Source organism: Ursus arctos, unplaced genomic scaffold (assembly GCF_023065955.2).
Source record: "Ursus arctos isolate Adak ecotype North America unplaced genomic scaffold, UrsArc2.0 scaffold_3, whole genome shotgun sequence".
NCBI classification, from domain to species: Eukaryota; Metazoa; Chordata; class Mammalia; order Carnivora; family Ursidae; genus Ursus; species Ursus arctos.
Window position 1 is genome coordinate 47,568,925 of NW_026622985.1, and position 23,304 is coordinate 47,592,228.

Below are 23,304 nucleotides of genomic sequence, written 5' to 3' on the forward strand. Positions count from 1 at the left end.
CTTCTCAAACGGAGCTATGGAATTCTAATCAAGTACCCAACAGAATTTTTTATGGAATTCAACAAGCTAATTCTGAAATTTATGTGAAAGAGTAAAGGATCAAGAAAAGAAAAGACAATCATGAATAAAAAGAAAAAAAAAATGGGAAGAATGGCGTTATAACATATGTAGACTTCTTATAAAACCATAATATTGTACATGATGAATAGCCAAATGGATTAGACTGCATTGCCAAGAAAGCACCAATTTATATGTGGAAGCCAGTTATAGATGGAGGTGGCATTGTTGATCATCAAAGGGATGAGTTACTCAATAAATGGTACTGGGACAAAAAATTGAATTTTTATCCCTACCTCATAAAAGCACAAAAGCAATTTCAGATGAATTAAGGTTTTACATTTAAATGCAAATTGGAAAATATGATGTAGAGGATGGAAGAATTTTCTAAGCAAAATACAGAAAAGCACTATCTCAAAGGAAAGGATTGATAATTCTGAACAATAATGATGAATATTAAATTTAAAATTTATACAGTGAAAAAGAAAAAGAAACAAGTCAAAGACTGGGGATAGATATGTGTGTCACGAATATGACAAAGTTAGATTAGCATTCAGGATATCAAAAAGAAAAACAAGTAACCCAGGGAAAACAGGACAAATAAGAATAGTCAATTTTGATAAAATGAAATCTAAATACCACTAAACAGCTAAAATCATGATCAGGGAAATGCAAATTAAAGCTACAATGTTATACAATTGCATACACCCATCAGTCTGACAAAATAATAAAGTTCAACAACACCAAGTGTTGGTGAGGATATGGAGGAAATTTCACCATACTAGAGAGAAGTGTGAATTAGTACCATTTATGAAAGCAGTATATTCTTAAGTATGTAGTCAAGTTGTGCACCTTATTAGGGCCCATCCAGCAGTTCCACTAAGAGGTATTATAATACCACAGAGATACTTCCATGTACACAAGACATGTACAAAAATGTTTATTTCAGCATTGTTCTAAGCACTGAAAAACCGGAATCAAACCAAATATCCATTAAGAGGAAAATGGATAAGTAATCTGGGGTATTTTCATGCAATGGAGTATTATGTGGCTTTGGTAATGAATGAGGTAGACATATATAATTCTATAATCTCAAAAATATGTTTACAGTGCTCTGTATTGTTTAGTTAAAGATCACACACATCTGAAATAAAATCAAAAGCCTGCTTACGAGTGACAAATACTAAATTCTTTATGAAACTTGAAATGGAATTAATGATAGGCCAGGTGTGGATTGTGGATTTTGAATGGCTAACTTGTAGCATAAGGCAAGGGGAGCTCACCCAAGAGCAGGTGTGGACTTTGGCCGATATTTCCTCTAATAGTACTTTTTAAATTCTTATGTGGAACCTAAGCAAAACACAAAATCCTCTCATGTTCTACAAATACTCTTTTGAATTTCTTGGGTAATGCATTCGGCGTGTATCAAGCTTCTTGATGTTATTTTAACATGTCTTTCTGTAATTGTTTTTTAAGTGTGGCACTTGAGTTTTCAGGACTGTTCTGAGTTGTGATTGATCATTGTACATGCATTTTGAATAGGGACATCTGTCTCTGCAGCATATTATGTCTCCTGACATGCCATTTCTCAGCTTGACGGAGTACCTCTAGAGGGCATAGGTTTTAATAAGAGAAAATAGGTGATTTTTTTTCTTCCATAGAAAGTGGGTGGTGTTACATTTTATAAAGAAATAATGAATAGTTGGAATGACAGATTACCCAGTTTACTTTTTTTGTGAGCCAAATATAAAACTAGAAATAATGCTTATTCATTTTAGCCTTTATAATACTCACTTCAAAAAAATTTTTGTAGGGGAACATTTACTAAGTTTTCTCATAGTCATAGCAGACAGTGACAAAAGTGGCTTCTTTGTCTTTCTCTCCTAAATCTTTCTTTCTATAGCCTTATTTTTCTTCTAGACCCTAAGTGTCTTCTTGCATTCTATTATATGAGCAAACTTACATTTTGAAACACGTTGGAACATTGTAATTTTTAAAAACATGTTATGGTTTTTTATTACTAAATTTAAATCCATTTTGATACTATTATAGTTATTCCGTAATCATAGCACAGTTCAAAAAAAAAAAGGCACAATGATGAATGAATGCGTTTTTCATAGACTCTGCCCTTGAGAAGGGCCCAGTTTTGTGAGAGAACTGTATAAAAACACCTTCATAATGATAAAATGGGAGCACTCAGGCAGAAGCAGGAATGATGTCCCATGATACTGAAGAAGTAGAGACAAGCTCTCCTGAGTGGGGTGACACTGAGCAAGCTGACAGGCAAGACAACTGGTCAAGTCTAAATGAAAGTATGTTTGCCAGCAAAAGAAGCATGGGAGAAGCGCAGACAGGTGGGACAGCAAGCCCAAGTGGATAAAAGAGGGAAAGGTCTTGGCCAGTTGCATGAAAAATAGAACTTCCTTGTATATGGAGAGTAGGTCTGTGCAGGAAATGCCAGATAAATCTAGAGAGGTGGAATTTGCATTTATACATAGTATTTATAGTCCTTTGCTTCCATTTTGCCTGACTCTACTATCTTGCCTTGCACTACCCCCGACTCCAAACATTTCTTAGTTGTTGGAGAAGATTCACTGGTAGTTATTTTTTCTACCTCATTTTCTCATTACCTAATAACTTCTTTCAGTTGTCTTGATTTCCAAATATAGGCCATAATTTCAGTCATCTTATTCAAAAGATTTTATGAAAAGGTCCTACACTTGATCCAACTAAATGGTTAGCCGATTTCCTACCTAGAGGAAATGTTCATAGTTTAACAAGTCACCAATTTATGTATTTATTTATTTTTTAAATTTTTTAAAATGATTTTTTATTATGTTAGTCACCATACAGTACATCCCCGGTTTCCGATGTAAGGCTCAATGATTCATTAGTTGCGTATAACACCCAGTGCACCATGCAATACGTGCCCTCCTTAATACCCATCACCGGTCTATCCCATTCCCCCACCCCCCTCCCCTCTGGGGCCCTCAGTTTGTTTCTCATAGTCCATAGTCTCTCATGCTTCATTCCCCCTTCTGATTACTCCCCCTTTCTTAATCCCTTTCTTCCCCTACTGATCATCCTAGTTCTTATGTTCCATAGATGAGAGAAATCATATGATAGTTGTCTTTCTCTGCTAACAAGTCACCAATTTAAATCTCATTGCTGAGTTCTTCTCTATGTTTGGTTAATATAACTGGTTCTTGAGGGTATGTGTTAAAGAAATGCTTATGATGTGTACCTTCATGGGACGAAAGTTTAAGGTTAGTCTTTTTCCCACTCTGTCACTGCACTTGCTTCATCCTACAGTTGCAACATTCTACGATCAGGAAGGAATAGCACCTTGACCTTTTATTTTGTAGAAATCTCCTCCTTTGAAGTGTTTCAATTATGATTTAACAATTTCCCATTTCTGGATATTTTGGTAAAATTTTAGAGCATTTAGAAATCATATGCCATTCCTTTTGATTGCAAGAAATTACCCTTTTATTTCCATGATCTGTTAAATGGGTATTTTGGTACTTAAAACACTTCAAAAGATTAGCTTCGTGTCTAGAATGTTTTCCCTAAACATCTTAAAGGTATGTGTTGTTTGTTCACATTTAGCAGTGATTTTTTTTTAACTTTGAATGGACTGCTTTATTAAAATAATGGAAGAACTCAGTAGAGGAAGAACTCCCAGGGAAGAGGTTAATAATATAAATAGCTCTGCTGAGAGTGCAACAAAGTTCTCTATTGTGCTGTTGCCACAGCAGCACCAATAATTCAAAACAAGGAAATGGAGTCTCATGTTTAATATAATACAGACTTTTCCCTAGAACTTCTGTGGTCTAGGGTTTTTCAGGGATTGGCATGTTTATCTACATATGTCTAAATTTAGATATGCCTTTTATGTAATATGGTAAAAGAGAAGTACTTAAAATTCTATAAGATGCAGTTATTTCTTAAGTATTTTTGTTTGTTTCTAAATTGACTTTAAAATATCAGCAATTTTCCCGTTGAAATAATGCCCTAGGACATTGTGAATACGTGCATATGGAGAGCGACATAATCTTTTATGCATTTCACATTCGATTTTTAAAGGTCACTTTGAAAGGTATGAAGAGGTGTTTGGTAATGCAAGAAAGAAAAAGATTTTTTTCTTCTGTTGAATATTTTAACCCCATAACAAGAGCTACCTCTGCTATAGAAGTGGGTTTCCCATTCTGAAAGTCCAAATCTGGAAACTCAAAAACATGGATGTAGAAGTTTGGGAGTTTTAAAGTAAACTTAATGTCATTTTAGAAATAAATTTGAAAGACATGGAACTCCTACCTCAGATATGTATAAAATTTAATTCACCATAAAATAAAGCACAATTAAAGCTCTGCCAGAAACATTCTAATATACAGTGAAAGCTTATTTATAAAAAATGTTCAAATGTAATATACTACATTTTATTAAACATATTTGACACAACATAGTCCAGTTAGAGACTTCCTTTAGAGTACAATTTTTGTCGTCCCTATGTTAGCCACTTTGTCTTGCTACCTGCCTACCTGGCTTTCATACCACCAATTTTGCCGTTATTCTTACTAAAAAAGTAGTGTTTAGGCAATTCTGATTGTTATGGGATAAAAATAAATGAAATGATTAGGGAAATTTCTGTGTTCTCATCTTTTTTACCCAATGACTTCATGATGAAGATGATGCAAAAAATTGGTCAAATGTATATCCAGTATGTATGTGTGTTCGTATTTTACCCATTTAATAAGAATAAATGTTGCCTAGAAACTAGTTTTCTCAAAGGCTCAATTTACATACTATGTGTAAATTGGCCAAGTATTATTTTTACATGAAAATTTAATAAGGAATTATGATTCCATTTCACTTATCTCTTCTGTCTAGTGTTGAAAGGGGAATTCTCAGAGGCTTGAGAAAATAATCGTGCATTAGGCTTAAAAATGATTGAAAAGTTAAAAAGGAAAGAAAATGAAAATGAAAATGTATTCATCCATTCAGCAAATACTTGTTAAGGAACTACCTCTGTTGGGTTTCTAGGTACTGGAGATAAAGTATTAAAAAGATCGGGATAGCCTCATGAAATTTCCTTATAATAAATATTTAAAGAGGGGATTTGATAATAATATAATCTATTGAGATTTTCTAGTATTATGACTCCTTCCATTCATTCACTCATTCAGGCAATATTTGCCTCATGAGCACATCAAAATTTTTATTATGTAACCTAATCTCCCTTTCTTCATTCAATGTTATTTTTTTCCAATTTCTCAAAAGGAATAAAAGTTTAAACATTAAAAGGACTTCACTGTCATTGGAAAACAGAGACAGGATTATCCATTCTAGGATAATTCTTTCTTTTATTTTACTATTCCCATCCCAACCTTGATACTTTATTTTTAGTGTATCTGAGGAAGACCAAGTGTGAGATTTAAGAGCAGAGCTTTGTCTGTGAGTCTGAAACAGAGTCGACAATGATCTATGTGTCCTGGAGAATCATAAACTTTCTATATGATGGCCATGTTTTACATAGTACTAGTGAGCATCCTAATCATTCACTGACTTCTATTCATAGATTGTTCTCTAGAGGAGGGAAATACTGCATTGGGCTTTGTGGCCAGTCTTCCTGTTCAGACTCAGTATGCTTGGTGGAACATGTTTTTATCGGTACTCTATTTAGAGAGAGAAAGGCTGACAAAGGCTTCCATGACTTTCAGTCTTCAAATGATGAAAATTGAGGACCTGGTGGAGGATTTCAGGAAACCACTTACTTAATAGACTCTCTTTTCAAGGAAAATGTATTTCAAAGGATAATGGCCTAAGATTTGACTCCAAAGCTTCAATGTGGATCAGAAATTCTTCAGGCTGAACTATATAGCTAATGCTCAATTACCTTAGCTTCTATTGAACCATATTCTAAACACCTTCTTTTGTAACCATCACCTTGTGCCGAAGTCTATATTTTTAGCCTTTAAGCAGAGCTCAAGCACTGTATTTAGACATCTGACTTGAAGACAAAAATTGCTCAGTGAGCAGAACAAATGTTCAGAAAATAACATTTCAAGGTTAGAGTTAGTGTCCTGAATAAAATTCCTTTTCTTCTTTTCCTCCCTATTGAATATAACATAAATAATGTACCCTGACTGGCTTTCAAGATTAAAAAATCAGAGAATAGCAGTGAACTTGAAGAAGGAAGAGGGAGTAATTAAAAACTGAAGGGGCTTCTGTTGAACTATTGTTTGCCTGAAACTAAGTATACATTTTATTCTTGATTCAATAGGATTATGGCTCTTAAAAGGTTTTAAAAAACTGTATAGTAAAGCTTGTAGAGAAAGGGCCCAAATGAGCCTACAGCCACCTTAAAAAATATTGAAAGAACACACACACACACACACACACACACACACACACACTCAGTCATTACTATATCCTTCTCACAGTGGAGAGGAGAAAAACTATATAAATATTGTTTATGATTATTCGTAGTAATTGTAGTGATCAATTTTTAACCATTTACAATGTGCTGGCCCTTTCTATAATTGACCTCACTTAATATTCACAGCAATTCTGTGAAATAGGCATTATTAGCCCCATTTTATAAATGAGAAAATAAAGCCAAAGCATTTAATAATATTTCTAAGACTATCGAGTTAGTGAGTGGTAGCATATTATGGATGTTTCTTAGGAAAATCCCAGAATGGTCCCTGAGATTCCCTAGTATTGAGAAATAAAAACAGTTTAATTCTTAGGGGAATAGAAGAGAGTGAAACAACATGATTATTATTGTTAAACAAGACATTGCAAGGTCCCCGGACCATTTCCAGAAAGGGAAGTCACATATTTGCACTGAGGGAAAGTGATTATCACTTGGTGGAAACTACTTTAAAGGAATGAGGCTCATTTGGACTGTGTGTGACTTGGTGAGGGACTTATCCCTTTATATCCCAGGAGGCAAAAGGATGTCGTAATTGCATTTCACAATGGGCCCGAAACTAAATGGGTCTAGGCACTCCTTCCTTTTCGCTGCCTGGTGCAGGGTATACTCTTCACTTAGTACAACCCAGTCTCTGTGTGAACAGCTAGAACCCAGGGCTGTTTTAACGATCAAAGTTGGAACCAGGGCCTGAAAGAAATGTTGGAAATTCTGGGTGGTTTTTAGGCACTGTATTCAGAAACAAATAAAGAACATGTGGAACTCTTTGACCCTTTTCTGATCCTTTGTGTTCTAATACTCAAAGTACACTTTAACCCAGCAGAGGGAGGCATTCCACAGTAGGGCATAGTAATAATGTAAGGAGAGAGAGATTAAATCAAAAGTGAGCAAAAAATTTATTTTTAAACTTGGTGGAATACCAAGTTTATGTCACAGAAAGTATAACAGTGGGCTGTTATTTGTTGAACTGATTATCGTTCCTCTTTGCAGAATGGGTTGTCTCAGTACACACGGCCCAAATGGTATCTTAATTTTAATTCATTTAAAATTCTAAAGGTTAGCATTGCACTTTTATCCTGAGTGTTGTGTTGTTCTAAAACAGAGATTTTTAAGTACTAAAATTTAATTCCATTTAGTTACTGAGTCATAGATTCTTCCAGAACTCTTGGAAGTTATCACTATTATTTATAGGTGGGAACATTTCAGCCTGGGGAAATTCAATGATTTGCTCAAAGGGAAATAGTAGTAAATGGCAGAGTCAACATCTAAGACTTTGGATTTTAGAAAAGTATGAAAAACAGACAAAGCAATGCCCCCCTTCAGTTTCTGTGTTTGTGGAATATTCCACCCATCCCCCTACCCTAGGCAAAATGAGAGGTAGAAAAAACATTCCTGTGGGAGTTGGACGAATGTCTGTTCAAACCTTGCCTCATGTCTCTAACAATACTACTTGGCCAATTTAACCAGACTTCATTTTCTTAAGTGCTACTATGCTGTTTTGTATGTGAACAGAAAGAAGTCTGGGAGGTTACCACATTAACAATGGCTATTTTTGTAGTGTGGATGATGAGGCAGTTTTTGCTTCTGTCCTCATATATTTTTTTCTTTTATTGGATTTGACGATACATTACTTGTATAGTACTTAAAGCTTTCCCTTTAAAATAAAAAATGTGAATTTTATTTAGTATTTACAAATAATATGCAAGATGCCAATTTAAACTTTTTTTTAAAATCCTCATTGAACGGTAGACAAATGATGGCTATATAAAGCATGAGACTCTGGGGCCATTTCTATGTCATTTGTTCTGATTTTTGGCTCAGAAAACATGACCTCAATTATATATTCAATTGTGTGGGTTTTTTTCCCCCCCAATTCTCTGTTAGTTATTTCATCTTCCATCGTGGTAACTGTAGAGAGGAAAAGCATGTTTTGTTCTTATTTGGAATCTAATTTATTTCATAATCTTCAAAAATTTTGTTTCTTAAATTGTCTGTAATTTTAAGACCACCACAGGTGAACTATCTGGATTCCAAACAAAACAAAACAAAACAAAACCCTCTTTCTATATGCTAGACATTGGTTTTGTAGTCAGAATTATCTGTAGTCAGTTCTGGTCCTCCATTTACCAAATATGAGACCTTGGTCAGTTTACCTAGTATTTGGGAAACTTAGTCTCCTCATCTGCAAAATAGATGGAAGAAAACTTAACCCTCAAGATCATTTAGATAATTAAATGAGTTAAAATTTTCAAGTGTTTGGTATTATGGAGGCAAGATAAGGACGGATTCCTTTCTCATTAACTTGATTTAAGGTCAACACTTACTGTTACTAGTGTCCCAGGTAAAAATTTGCTTATTCATTTTGCAATAAATTGGATGTAGATTTTAGCAGTCTGTTTTTAAGAGTACTTGAATCTTGTGGAGTAACTAAGATGACCAGCTGACACATTAACATAACATAACACATTAACATAAGGTTGATTTCACCCTAAATTGTCTGAGTTGTCAGGCAAGCTTCACTTTATCAAGGAATAAAATGAGAAATCCACAAAGCCAAAGTAACAAGAAAATATACTTTTGAAGCCAAAAGACCACGTAAAGGGTGTTGTGATAATGGAAAAGATTCTGACATTCATGGAAAGTGCTGCACAATTTTTTGATGTCTTCAGATTTATGAAATATTTTTTTTCCCTGATGTTCAAGTAGAAAACTTGGTCAAAAAGAAAAGGTAAAAAGAAGGATATAAAATTTATCTATAATTATACCGTCCAGAGAGAATTATTATTCACTTTCTGGGCTTTTAGTCTTTTTCTATTGAATATTAGAGACATTTTATGTGTAAGGTTTAAGATTGTGAATGGAGTATGTCTGTGTTCCAAGATGTGGATAATAATACATCCATGTTTTTCTATCTTTTTTACCTAACGTTGTATTATAAACGTTTTTTAGTGTCATTAAATATTTTCAATATTATGATTTGTAGAAGCTGTATTATAATCTGTCATGTAATTATACCATTATTTCTTTTATTATTCCCCTTATACTGGGCATGTAGACAATTTGCAGGTGTTCAACAAAATTTTAAAATAACAGTGTAATGGAAATTCATTTACATAAATCACCATTTCACATCTTTTATTTTTTTTCCCTTTAGAAATGATTCCTAGAAATAGTCACTCCCAAAGAGCATGAACTTTTAAAAAGATTCCTGATATACCATGACAATTTTTTTCTCCAGGGAAAGTGTACAAATTTACATTCCTATCAGTAGTATATGATATATGAGAGTACTCTTCACATCATATGCTTATCATCATCTTATATTAGCCTCAACTGAAAGTAAAAATGTTAATCCTTCATAATCTGCATTTATTTGATTACTAGTGAAGTTGAATACTATGTGTTTTATTTACTGAGGATATACACACACACACACCCTCCCAGCAAGTATTAGATATGTTGTATTCAATGGCAGTTTTAAAAATTTTATTTGAATACATGTCAATGAGCAAGATCTTGGCTAAAAATAATCATCTTCGCAGCAAATTTTGTCAAATGCTTAAAGCATTTTAAAGAGACTACATCTGGGATGCTTTCCTCAGAAAGACATGCTGCATGATACTATTCTTATGAGATTTTCATGTCACCTTTTGTCCTGGGCAAGTGGCTGACTTTGTTGCATTTACGCTGGGTTCCCCAACAATGTCAAACTAGCAACTTTCAAACCTGCAAACATCTGCTTTTGTCATCAAAATTGAGAGACATAACTGAAAGGAAAGTTTTAGTTCACAAACTGTATAATCTTCTGATTCTTCAGAATGGAAATGGATAAACTTGAAAATTTTACATATTTAGGGACTGAAGCTCTAGTCAGCATAGAGCTTAAGACTGGAGAAAGGGTGAATTTCCTTTCAAAGTAAGCCCTGGCATGACTGTACTCTCTCACAAGAGAAAGTAACATCTCCAGAAATTGTATCATCATTTCCACACCTATTTCTATGATTCTAAAAGTTCCTTTCTATACAGTCTGGTAGTACATTTCTATAAATTCAAAAAAAAAAATCAGCAGTGATGGCAGAACTTTTAGTGTGTATACCTGGGTCTTATTATGTATAATTTTTTAAGATCTTAGCTTATTCTTCTAGGATGTCATGTTTGGTCCCTAAGAGGATCAGCTTTGAAACATTTCTAATTTGGGAGAAAATAAGCTTTTACAGGAATGAAATATGGTCCAAGTCTTCAACAGATTGAAGGATAAAACTGGCTTATAAAAAAGAGGGCTTTTTTTTTTTTTTTTAAGATTTTGTTTATTTATTCCAGAGAGAGAGAGAGTAGGGGGAGGAGCAGAGGGAGAGAGACAAACAGACTCTGCACTGAGTGTGGAGCCTGACTTGGGGCTTGATCTCAACACCCTGAGATCATGACCTGAGCTGAAACTAAGAGTCAGATGCTTAACTGACTGAGCCACCCAGCTGCCCCCGAAGAGGGGTTTTATAAAGTATTTCTTAAGCTTTAGAAGAAGTTAATAAAATAATTTATTGAATTCAAACATGACTCAGCTTCTAATATTAATTTTGTAAATAGGAAAAAGATAATTAAATTATTAAGGCACCTTCATTTTAAAGGGTAATTATTATTATTATTATCATTTAGCTCATAAGGAAATTTATTTTTTTACTTTTTTAAAGCCCTAGATCTTTTTTAATCAACAGTTATTTGAGTGCTTTTTTGTCATGCATTCAGTCTTAGATCCTGGCCTGTGTGGGCTCTGGCTGTCTAATAAAGGCGATAAAATAATGTCTGATTATCTGGAACACAAGGTAATGAATCCTGTTATTTGGGCACATCCTTCTTCTCATTTGCAGGCAGCTTAATTTTTTACATCTGGTCTTTAGCCAGTGCTTGACATGGAGCAGAATTTAGTATTTGAGAGGAATTTCATTTGTTTGTACATTTTAACTGTGGTCTTTTCTTACTGTGTTCAAAGAACTTTCATAGCTACTGTCCTCTAATATTTTAAACTAAGTATACTTTCTATTGCTTATTTCTTATTGTAAAACCTTATGTGTTCATTTTAGAAAAATTAGAAAATACTGAAAAGTAAAAAGAAAAAGAAATTATACACACACACACACACACACACACACACACACACACACACACATCAGTAGAGAATGCCTGTTAACATGTTGGCAGATACTCCACAGTCGATCCTATATAATTCACATATAATTGTTTCTACAAAATGAGATCAGAGTGCTTGGTCACCTGCTTGTTACACTAAATATCATATCTTCGACATTATGTATTTTATAAATGTTGCTATTTTTTTAATTGACCAGGTGGTTCATGTTAGAGATCATGTTAGCCTGCAGAAAATTTGTGTATTATCCTGAGTGTTACCAATCTTTTGAAATGAAATTTCGCATAGAATTCTAGATGTCTAGGACACCTGGGTGGCTCAGTCCATTAAGTGTCTAGCTCTGGCTCAGGTCATGGTCTCAGGGTCCTGGGATCATGCCCTGCATTGGGCTTCTTGCTCAGTGGGGAGTTTGCTTCTCCCTCTCCCTCTGCCTGCCGCTCCCCCTGCTTGTGCTCTCTCTGTCAAATAAATAAATAAAATCTAAAAAAATAAAAAATAAAAAAATCTAGAGGTCTCCTGTCTCTTGAAAGATGGCAGTCTCTGTACTACTCATAATCTGTAGGGAACAGTGGGTAAGAGCTGATGGTAGCCCACATTAGCTGAGGCTTGTGCTTTTCATTTAATGTAATCCTTCCCTGGTTTCCTTCACTTCTTGATGTTCCTTCCTGACTTCTGAAGCAATTAAGTTTGCCAAGGGTGGTGGATTGTCTAGGGTAGTGGTTTTTAATGAGGTTGTCCTGGTCTCTAAGTCAAGGATCAGAAAATTGTGGGAATGTTTTCTGGCTGCCACAATATTCAGGGGGTGCTTCTAGTATTTAATGGGCCAGTCTCATGGATGTGAGGGTTTTGTAATGTGAGGGACATTGCTACACCTGGAAAAATTTTTCTTGTGTCGTGCATTTCAGTTATTTCTTTGGATAGTGGGTGAAACACCTGTTTATAATTATTTGAGGCTAAAAACAAATTTTGCTTCACATATAAAAACTGTTTTATTCCATTTTAGTGTACACTGAATTTTCCAAGACTACAACTATCATATAATTTAACATTTTATTATTAGAAACACTATGACGAATTGTTCACCATTTGGAAAATCATGTCACCGACAACATAGCTCATGGTATTTTAACCAACATACACAGCTCTATCAGCATGCATTTGTAGCTCCCTTGTTCAATATTGAAAAAAGGAAAGTTCATGCTCCTTTAAAATCTTCTATGAATAAGGAATAGTTCTCAGTTCCTGCAAGAGAATATTAATCATTTTTCATGTTTTCTTTATGTCTGCGGTCTGTAATTTGCCTTAGCATGTTATCTGGACTTCAGTTAATCTTATTTCCCTTTTACTTAATCATGTGCTGGTAAGTCTGGTTTATTGTTTTAACACTAGATTTTATGCTCATGTGCACTCAACTGTCCAGTCTTTCACTTGCCTACCTTTCTTTTAAGACTGACTTCTTATTACACCTCTTCAATTTGATTTACTCACTGCATAGTAGGGCAAGCATTAGAGGACTTCTGAGACATGTAAATATTCATGCATGGGAGCTCTTTATTGATTTTGAAAAATATACTGTATAGAGGTCGGATTTAGAATCTGTGAGTTTCATTTTAGGTTAGCAAAAGAGCATTGCAAAATACTTGTTTCAAATGTGGGGCTGTGTGCTTGATAAGCTTAATGTTCTGGGTAGGCATCATGGATGTATCGAAGTCCTGAAGAGGTTTACAGTCTTTTAGAAAGATATTACGTAGAAATAATCTATGGTTAGACTGAGAGGATGATAAAATATACTCTAGGATTTTGGAGCGGGGCAAGTTGGCATGTTTGAATAGAGGAGGAAGCCTTCTGTAAGAGGCTGAGGAGGTTCGTCTGAATGTAGAATCCTGGGGAGGCTCCTTTTTGAGAAGGAGCGAGTGACTCTTTTTCATTTTTCTTTCCCTTCTTTTTGCTCGAGACCTCCGTGTCTTTTCACCTTCCTTCCTTGAAGATACAGAAGCTACAGATATAAGTGGGAGGGTCGTGGATGTGAAATGTTGGTTTTACGTATTTGCTCCTCCTCTTAAAGTCAGGACAGACACAAAGATAGGACCTCAAGGGCTTAGAACTGTGCCATTGTTGCTCTTCAAGGCAAATCGTAGCTGGCATCTCAGAACAAGCCATGACTGGTATTTGACTTCAGTCCTAGTACATTTTCTTAGCTCTCATTAGAAAACCAGCTTATATGAAAGTGGAAAACAAATTCAATAGCTTTCCAAAGTTTTTCCTTTTCTTGTTTCATTAGGTGAGTAGGGGGAAATACTAAGAAAGGAGAGATGACAGTAATGAATCGCTAGTTTCCTTAGCTTGCCTTAGTTTACCAAATTTAACTCTTTTTGCAATACCATCACCACATGTGATTGTATAAAAACTGCTAGAAGTTCTCTGAAGGAACTAAAATTTTCAATTTCTTAGCCTATCAAAGGCAAGGGTTAGTGAACTTCAATAATGTTTTGATTTTGAGAAATTCTTTTTCCTGATACAGTGGGACATACACTTCAAAGCGAGTACTCCAGATTTAATTCAAATGCCACACATTGAAATAGCTCAAAAAATTGTGTGATACAGAGTTCTGGGGTGTCAGTGTTTTATATATTGCAATCTTTTGGAGTTGAATCGTCATATCAGAATTATTTTATTTCATTAAAATTTGTCTTTAGGTTCTATATTTTCTTTTCATTTAATACAGATATTTGCAACTAGAAAACAGTTCAGAGCTTCTTCAGAAGGCATTTATTGAATTTTCCCTTGTCCAGAGGCACATGTCTGCTACTTGGTCCTGTGTTTTAATTGCTAAACTCCAGAGGAAGAGAATTGTCCAACTAGGGCCCCAAGTTGTCTAAGTTTCTATATTCAGTAAACTGGCTCCATTCCAGGGCAGAAAATTTATCAACAAATGAAACACCAGCTACTTCCCACACGTCCTCTGATCACATTAAAAAAATCACTCCCCTTCCCACCCAGCTGAGAGTGTGCTTAGAGTATGGAGCTGACAGACATTCTTTCTCTTCCTCCTCCTCATTGTGTAAAATCGCTGGTTTCTGTAGTCTGTTAGGCTTCTTATTAATAGTAATAAAATGTTCATTCACTAACTGTCTCATGCCTACGAACTAGGTATTGTCACTCTCTTTCCCCTCAAGTTAGACTGTTTTTTATACAGTCATGCTGTAGCAGAGAAGTGAGCTGGAAAACTGATTTTGGGTCTGTAGCATCAGGTACTATTTAACCAGTGGGAGGGACTGATAAAATTAGCAAGTTGACTAACCACTTCCCTTCCTTGTGGCTCTTTAATATTATAACGGATACAGAAAAGTTCAGAAGGACTGGGCTAGTTTTCGAAACCACAGCACACTTTGGCAAAGAGGGAATGTACAACAGAACGGGTAAGTTTCTTTCTTTTAATCTTTTAGGAGAACTGTAAGAAGGTTAAAGGGGTGGAAGTTTTTAAGTTGGATTATGCAAATAGTCTCTAGTAGTTTGTAGGCTCTGAAAAGATAAACCTGCTACGAGGAAGGGGAAGCAAAAGGTTTTCCGATTAGCAGCAGTAGTTCCAGGAACAACAAACGTGAGAGTGAGCAGAAGATTCAGCTTCTAGAATATCTTCATTGCCCCACATAGGTCAGAGTAAAATACTCAGCGGGGAGGATTCTTGTACTAGTATAATTTTTGATAAATAAGTTCCTGCACTCTTAGTTCTTGCAATCCAGACTTTGTAATTGTCAGTAGAGACATTGAGTTACTGAACCCAAATGTCCCTCTGGATCCTGAAACGGATTAAGATCTTCAGTTATCTTGCCTGTGGTTTAAATTTGTATTGCTTTAACTTTTTATTATGGAAAATCTCAAATACAAGCAGAAGTAGAGCACAGAGTGCATAGATTGCCAGTGCCCTGTCATACAGCTTCCAAAGTTAGGGACTCAGGGTCCACATTGTTTCATGCACACCTCTGTGGCGTGCTCCCCACTTTAGTAGGGTTGCAATATTTTAAATGTGCCAATTCTTAACATTAAATGAAAGAGGACTGGAATCTCCTCAAGGCTCCTATCAGTTCAGTAATATGTTTATTTTAGAGAAATATCATTACAGAAAATTACATTATGAGCCAGAGAGAGCAAGCTCAACTTTCCAGCTGTTTGGCCAATGGGAATGGGATTAGAGGATAGTAGTGAAGATTGTGGACTCTGGGGCTAGACTGCTTGGGGTCAAATTTTGGTTTCATGCAATCCAGTGTTTTTGAGGAAGTTTCCTAATCTTTCTATACCTCAGTTTCTCACTTGAAAAATGACGATAAATGATAGTATTGATTTTTTGAGGATAGGAGACAGTGAGACCATCTGTGCACGTAAAGACTTGGCAAAGTGCTGAGAACAGAGAGTACTCACTGTATGTTAGCTCCACAACTGTTTGCTGAAATGATTAGAGTGATGGGAGGGATGAGCTCTGTTTGGACAAAAAGCTAAATCTGTGTCTGAGCATACTTGGTTGTTTTCTGACCATTGTTTTCTTTTGATTATTTGATGATATGAGGCCAGGAAAAGTGTCCATGGGGACATCTTAGTTCTCTTGGGCTCCTGAAAACTCCTCACTCTTGCTCTTACCCACCAGCTCCAAATTAATTCTCTCTGAAAAGAGTATCAGAGCTTGTCTTGTCCATCCTCTTGCTTTGAGGAAGAAGGAACAGAAATTTGTCTCTGCTCACAGAGCAAAGAGAAGTCAGTTTGAGGGGAGAGTCATGGGCTCCTCTCATCCCTGAGAAGGGGTGTATTGTCATTGGGTTTAGGCAATGCTGCTAGGCCTGGGAGGCTGCCTCACATCTGAACTCTTGTCCTTTCTCCCAGAGACAGAATCCTCTAGGCCTGCCCTGGCCTTCCAGGGCTGCAGGCTGCGTAGATGCTTTTCTCATTAGTAATGAGGATGGTGAAATTATGAAGGTGGCCACAAGTGGGGAGGCGAGGACCTTCTCTACTCTGTTCTTTCTCTGTGTTATTAACAAAAATACTAATGACTGCCATTGACTGAGCGTTTGCTATGTGCCTGGCATGACGCCGGGTGGTTTTCTCATTTAATACCCCTAGTATCCCTACATGACACGTAGTGTTGCTATGTTCACTTTATAGATGAGGAAACTGAGGCACGGAGAGATGAAGCAACTTGCCTTTGATTACCCAGCTAATAAGAGACAGCCAGGATTTTGTTCCAGGTCTGTCTGACTTAATCACTTCTTAGAGCATTTGTCCCTTAGAAAGCAGTTTATTCATACATATGCAGTCAAAATGCATCCATAATTTTGCTCTCAGCCTTCCCAAGGTGAAAGTCATCAGTGTTCCTTTAAAGCACACTGAATGGAAAAGCATTTGTTGTCTAGCAATAGATTTCCCACGGTGAATTTTCATAATGCCTAATTATAAGCTGGAAATTTGTCAGAAATCTTGACAAATAAAGAGGCTGATGGGGTGGGGGTGGAGACCACTGTAAGGAAGTAAATATCGAACTGAGAGGGGTAAAAAAAGAAATGCTCTTTCAGTAAATTAACCATGCCTCAGTGGCAGTTGTAGTTTTTAAGGCCATTTGTCTCTCTTGAGTTTTTGTAAACGATGGGTGAAATTCATCTGCGTCAATTTTCAAGAACATGCAGCACTGTTGTAAAACAAATGATAAACATTGATGTGCTGCCGAAATAAAAATTGGCTGAATCTTCTGGGAGGTGCTGAAGAGAACTGGGTCATGCACAGTCAGACATTTTAGAAACCTGGGATTGACTTTTAGTGCTTTTTCTTTTAGATTACTGGTACAACTATAAAAATAGAACTAAATGTGTGAATGAAGGAAGAGGTTAATTTCACAACTTTGGAGAATTTTTTTTTTCCCTCCAAGGGAGTAATGGTATTTTAAAAAATTTTCCTTTCCTGAAAGGGACACCGTCTGGAATTTCCAGCTAAAAATGAGAACATCAGATATAAAATAATTGACTTCTCTTATCAGGCAATCGGGGTGCATTCAGCAATCTTTCATCTTTATTTTTCCTTCATTGGATACAGAACTTTTGTCATCTTGATAGGATCAGCTAAGCTTTACTTATAAAAACATTGGAAGAGATTTGAAATCCTGCTATCTTTTTGCAGAAAGCAGGGGATAAATGGAGTTGGGACTGCTGGTGGGGGAGGGAGTAAAGTTGGAAAGATCGTAGTTATAAAGCATCCTTGGATTCTTAAATTTTTGAGAAAGCAAAGAGGCTACTTAGTACTGGTGACTGCAAACCATTTTTTTTTTTTTTTGCAGAATTGTTCCATCACCTGTGTTTTCTTTTCTCTAATGTCTTTATCTCATAAGAACACATCGCTCATAACTTGTGAAGGATTCAGAATTGGAAATTTCCATATCTCTCTATGGTTAGAGACAGATGCAGAAGTGCCATTTTGCGTGTCGTGGTCACCTTCTTTATGCACTGATATAATTTCTGATGGCTTTGGTCACCCCCACTGGTGATGAGATATCAATGCCCTAATGCTTCCAAATTTACTTTTCTGTCCTAATCTTTAATATTTGTCACCCTTTTATGTCACTGCTGTTTTGGGGATTAAATATTTTATTAAAAGTCTTGAATAAAAAAGGCATTTGTTTTTCTTTGAGATGAGTTCTCTCTCTCTGTCTCTCTCTCTTTTTTGTTCTTTAGACTCTTTCATCATAAATTTTGAGTATCACCTGCCCTGGAGATTTAGAGATCAATAATCACAGCTTCTGCCCTCAGAAGGCTTAGAGACTAGTGGCTGAACAAAACTGTATGAAGTGAATGAAGCTGTAGTTCATAAAATATATCCTGTCTTCATTGGACTAACTATGTTGGTGAGGTGGTATGTGTGTTAGTAAGAGACCAAGCTCCGAGATCAGAGAGCCGTGGCTCAAGTTCTCTTACTTTGTGATTTGAAGTATCTTACTTCAAAGTAAGTATTTGAAGTATCTTACTAACCTTCCTAAGCTTCGATTTCTTTACCTGTAAAGTGATACTGCGCTCATGGGGTTTTATATGAATTGTGTGATATGATACATGTTAAATATTTATATAGCATGCCATATATAGTTTGAGGGATTAGGGGAAGTCTGTAGCAAAAGATGGCTCACTTTAAGGTGAGCCTGAATGACATAGATCTTTCTAAATCACAGGAACTGCATGTGCCAAGTGGTAAGGAGTTTGGCTTCTCTGAGAAAGAGAGTAAAGGCCATAATGGTTGAAATGTTTAAAAAGGGGAGAGTTGCTTAGAGGTGTAAATAACAGAGTCAAGATTGTGCAGAGCCTACTAGGTCACGGTGGGGAGTTGCATATTTTTGTAACTGTAATCAGAAATGATTGAAAGTTTACACTGGAAGTTGCATGATCTGAATACTATTTTTAAATTAGTTAAAAAGTGGACAATAGGATCTCACGAAGCAAAAGTAGACATATAGAAACAGGTTAGAAAACTCTTACAGTAAGTAGCCTTGTCCAGAAATGATGGTAGCTTCCAGTAAGTAGTGCCAGTGGGGATGAGGGTAGTGGACAGAACTGAGAGATCCAGTGTAATAAATAGGATTTGATAAATAATCAGACGTGAAAATAAGGATGAGGAGAATGTCAATTCTGATCCTCTGGCATGAGCAGCAGGATCTAGGGAGATGTCATATATGAAGATGGGGCAAAGTGGAAGATGAGCAGACTTGGACATCTCAATGGAGATGCTCTTGGAACTTTGAAGGAGTACATCAAGGAGGCAACCGATGGCATGTAGATGGTATATGAAGCTGTGAAAATACATGTGATACCTGGGGAGATGGTATGAAGGGAGAACAGGTGAGGGCTCAGTACTCAACCATGGGAAACGACAAAATTTAGAAGGCAGGTAGAGGAGAATTGGTGAGTAAAGGAGATGTATAAATAGCTGCCAGAAAAAAATGGAAAACAAAAAACAGAATATTCAGAAGAAATGAATCGTTACTCATATCTAATGCTAATTAAAGAGCTAATAAATCAACAAAAAATGTCATGGGATTTAGTAATGTGGAGCTTTTTTGCACACAATAAATAGCCAGAAAATTTAATTTCTTTAAAATGTTACTGCATTTTGACATATTGACTAATCAATTTTACTGTTGACTAATTGAATACATCAGTGAAGATTTGAGTCCTGTTAAGTGGCAGTATATTTATAAATTTCCTTATTTTATTTTCATGTAGCTGTATGGTATTCGAGGAAATAATAATAAGTTATTCATGCTGGTCTAAATTTATTTCCCCTAATGTGTAAATTGCTTGAACTTAGCACTTTTTTCATATTTGTATTTCCATTGTCAAGGCTGCTGCGTGATGTTGCTGAGGGCACCTCTCTCTAGGGTGTGTCATTCACAAAGGGCAGTGGTTTTCACCTGCGGGATGGGGGCAATTTTATCCTTTGGGAATATTTGGGAATGCCTGGAGACCTTTTTGAAGGTCACAACTGGGGACTACTGTGCTAGTGGCTTCTAGTGGGAAGAGGCCAGGGGTAGTGTTAAATATCCAACAGTGCACGGGACAACCTCACACAACAAAGAATTATTGGACCCAAAATGTTAATAGTGCTGAGGTTGAGAAACGACATCGACGATGATGCAGCCCTGCTCAACACCCACCACCAGGCATTGGCAGTAGTAGTTCCTGACTACAGTTTTTCTGTAAGAGTGTGGGGATCTCTTTGTTCATTATCTGTGTTTTCAATAAGTTGGTGTAGCAAGTAATCTTTGAACTTTGCTTTCATTGTGAGATTTAATAGAAAGAAGTGAGTAAATAAAGTGCATTTGTATGAACTGCCTCCGTAGAATTAGTTTTCAATAGAATTTATCTACATGGGTAGAAGTAGAGGGCAGTGCTCCACCCAATGGATGTTAGACTTTTTACATCAGAGCTGGAAACTTTTAAGTAAAGTTCTTATGCTAAAGTGTCTATTAGGGAAGTTTTGGAATTAAAAAATAATTTCAGAAGTTATTAGATTTTTTTTAAAAGTACTTTTTAAAAAAAGCATAAAGATACTTTTTTACCCTTTAAAAATAAACATTTTTATTTTCACCTTATTATAAAATAGTTCATATATCTAAAATTGTATGTATGCGTGTGTGTAAATATAGTGAAATACTAGGTATACATAACCAACTTAGGAAACTAATATAACCGTTATCAGTGCTGTCTCCTCTGTAACTCCCCACCCTGGAAGGGTAAACACAATTCTGAAGTTTTGTTTATTGTTCTTTAATTCGTGTTAAAGTTTACTAGATATGTATATATGCCTAAACAAGATATAAAATTAGAGCTTTTCAAATGCCTGTGTGTATGAAATTAGACCATTATCTTTCACCATACACAAAGATGAGCTCAAAGTGGATTAAAGACTTAAGTCTAATACCTTAAACTATAAAACTCCCGGGAAAAAAAATAGAGAGGAAAAGCTTCATAACATTAGTCTTGGCAATGATTTCTTGTATATGACACCAAAAACACAGGCAGCAAAAGCAAAAATAAACAGGCTTTGCACAGGAAAGGACACCATCAACAGAATGAAAAGGCAACTTACAGAATGGGAGAAAATATTTATGAACGATTTACCTTACTTATAAGGAGTTAACATCCAAAAAATATAAGAAACTCCTACAACTCAGTGGCAAACATAAATAAATAAATAACCTGATTAAAATGGGCAAAGGACTTGAATAACTATTTCTCCAAAGAAGACAATACAGATGGCTAACAGGTGTATGGAAAGATGCTCACTATTGCTAATTATCAGGGAAATACAAGTCAAAACAATGATACATCACCTCACAGCTGTTAGTGGACATTAAGAAAAAAACAAACAGAAAATAACAAGTGTTGGTGAGGATGTGGAGAAATTGGAGCCCCTGTGCACTGTTGGTGGGAATGCAAGATGGTGCAGCTGCTATGGAAAACAGTATGCAGGTTCCTCAAATATGAAAACGAGAACTACCATATGATCCACCGAACATACTTCCGGGTATATATCCAAAAGAGTTGAAATCTGGATCTTAAAGAGATATTAGTACTCCTGTATTCACTGCAATATTCAGTTCACAGTAGCCAAGAGGTGGAAACCACCTAAATGTTCATCAACAGACAAAATGGATAGAGAAAATGTGCCATACATGTAATCAGGTATTGTTTAGCCATAAGAAAGTATATCCTGTCATATACTATAGTACAGATTAACCTTAAGTAACTTATGCTAAGTGAAATGAGCCAGTTACGGAAGGACAAATTCTGCCTGATTCCATCTATGCAAATTATGTAAAGTCAACTCACAGAAAAGGAAAGCAGTAATGGTGGTCGCCATGGGTCACGGGGAGGGAAAAGTGGGAAGTTGCTCTTTAATGGGTATAAAATTTCAGTCAAGCAAGAAGAAAAGTTCTGGAGATTTGATGTACAATATTGTAGTCATAGTTAGTACTGTACATGACACTTAAACATTGTCATGAGAGTAGATCTCATGCTGTGTGTGTGTGTGTGTGTGTGTGTGTGTGTGTGTGTGTGTGTTTTTACCACAAATAAAAAAAAACCTATGCCTTTAGGGTGGATTTTCAAGGGGAAGGGTGGAAGGAATAAAACAAGCTCAATGACTGAGAAATGTAGGCATGTGGTGAGGACAGTGACAACATTAGAAAGGAGTAGACATCTTTTGTGACTGTCTGCATCCCTGGATAAAGGATGAGCCTAAGATCAAAAGGACAGTGTTTTAAACACGGTGATACAATGGAGGTTTTATCCACAGACACACGGAAGGAGACGAGACAAGGAATGTACAGAGTGAGATTGATTTTGTATGCTGTGCCTTCCTTCAGGAAGAGTGAAGTACCATGTTTATTATCTGGACTTGCACTTGCCCTGGCAGCAGGACACTCAAGGGTTTCTCTCTCAGGGCTGGTCCAGTTAGGGATTAATCACTGTCAAGATGGCAGAACTGGAGAGGGCTATCTGAGAGTCTTCAGGGTGGGGTGCAAGTTGAGGCCACATGAAAGGAAGAAAAGTAGGGACAAAAGGGATATGAAGTTTGGGGAATGCCCACAAATAATGGTGGGATTAAGAAAAAAAAAAATCATGAACTTCTCCTGAGGCTTTTTACATTCATTTAAAAATCCTCTACCAATTTATTTCTACTCCATATGCTTCCTCTGTCTAGCTTCACAATATGCATTGTTGTAATCGATTAACATTCAAAACTAGGTTGGATTCTTGTGACAGTAAATATGATATGGTTTGATTTGTAATTTTTATATGACTTGGAACAGCTTTTTAGTTCTGAGTGAGAGGGTAATTATCCAAACAACCAGAAGTGGCCGCAGTGCTAGGTAGATTGTGACATCAGCAAAGTTTGTTTCTGGGGTTGCCACTCACCATTTCCCTTTTTGTTGGTTTCTTTTATCCTAAATTTCGTCCTCTTCAAAATAAAAAGTTGGACTTAATAACGTGGAAAATCATTTAAAGAGATTTTCTCTACCTTTTGAGCTTTTCTCTCTTTTAATCTTCACGAACCTTCTTCCTACCTGTTAGGGCCTGAACCTGAGAGATTTTGCTTTTCTTTTCTCCCTCACACACAATTTAAATGTTACAGTTCTACA

At 36.1% G+C, this 23,304-nt stretch overlaps 1 protein-coding gene across 9 annotated transcripts in view; it reads left to right on the forward strand.

Annotated features, from left to right (window-relative positions):
• The window catches only part of HDAC9 (histone deacetylase 9), a 906,012-nt gene that overhangs the window by 169,578 nt on the left and 713,130 nt on the right, over positions 1-23,304 (forward strand). For 3 of the 9 annotated variants that reach the window (XM_048213040.2, XM_048213045.2, XM_048213044.2), the window contains exon 1: positions 14,355-15,055. The exons of 3 other annotated variants lie outside the window; for them this stretch is intronic. Coding sequence is in view for 3 of the 6 variants with exons in the window: in XM_048213044.2 (XP_048069001.1) it covers positions 15,040-15,055 (16 nt within the window). In the remaining 3 variants the exon portion in view is untranslated. Of the gene's footprint in view, positions 1-14,354; positions 15,056-23,304 lie in introns of those variants that run through there. 3 more of the 9 variants (XM_057304376.1, XM_057304375.1, XM_048213043.2) reach the window with 2 other exon arrangements.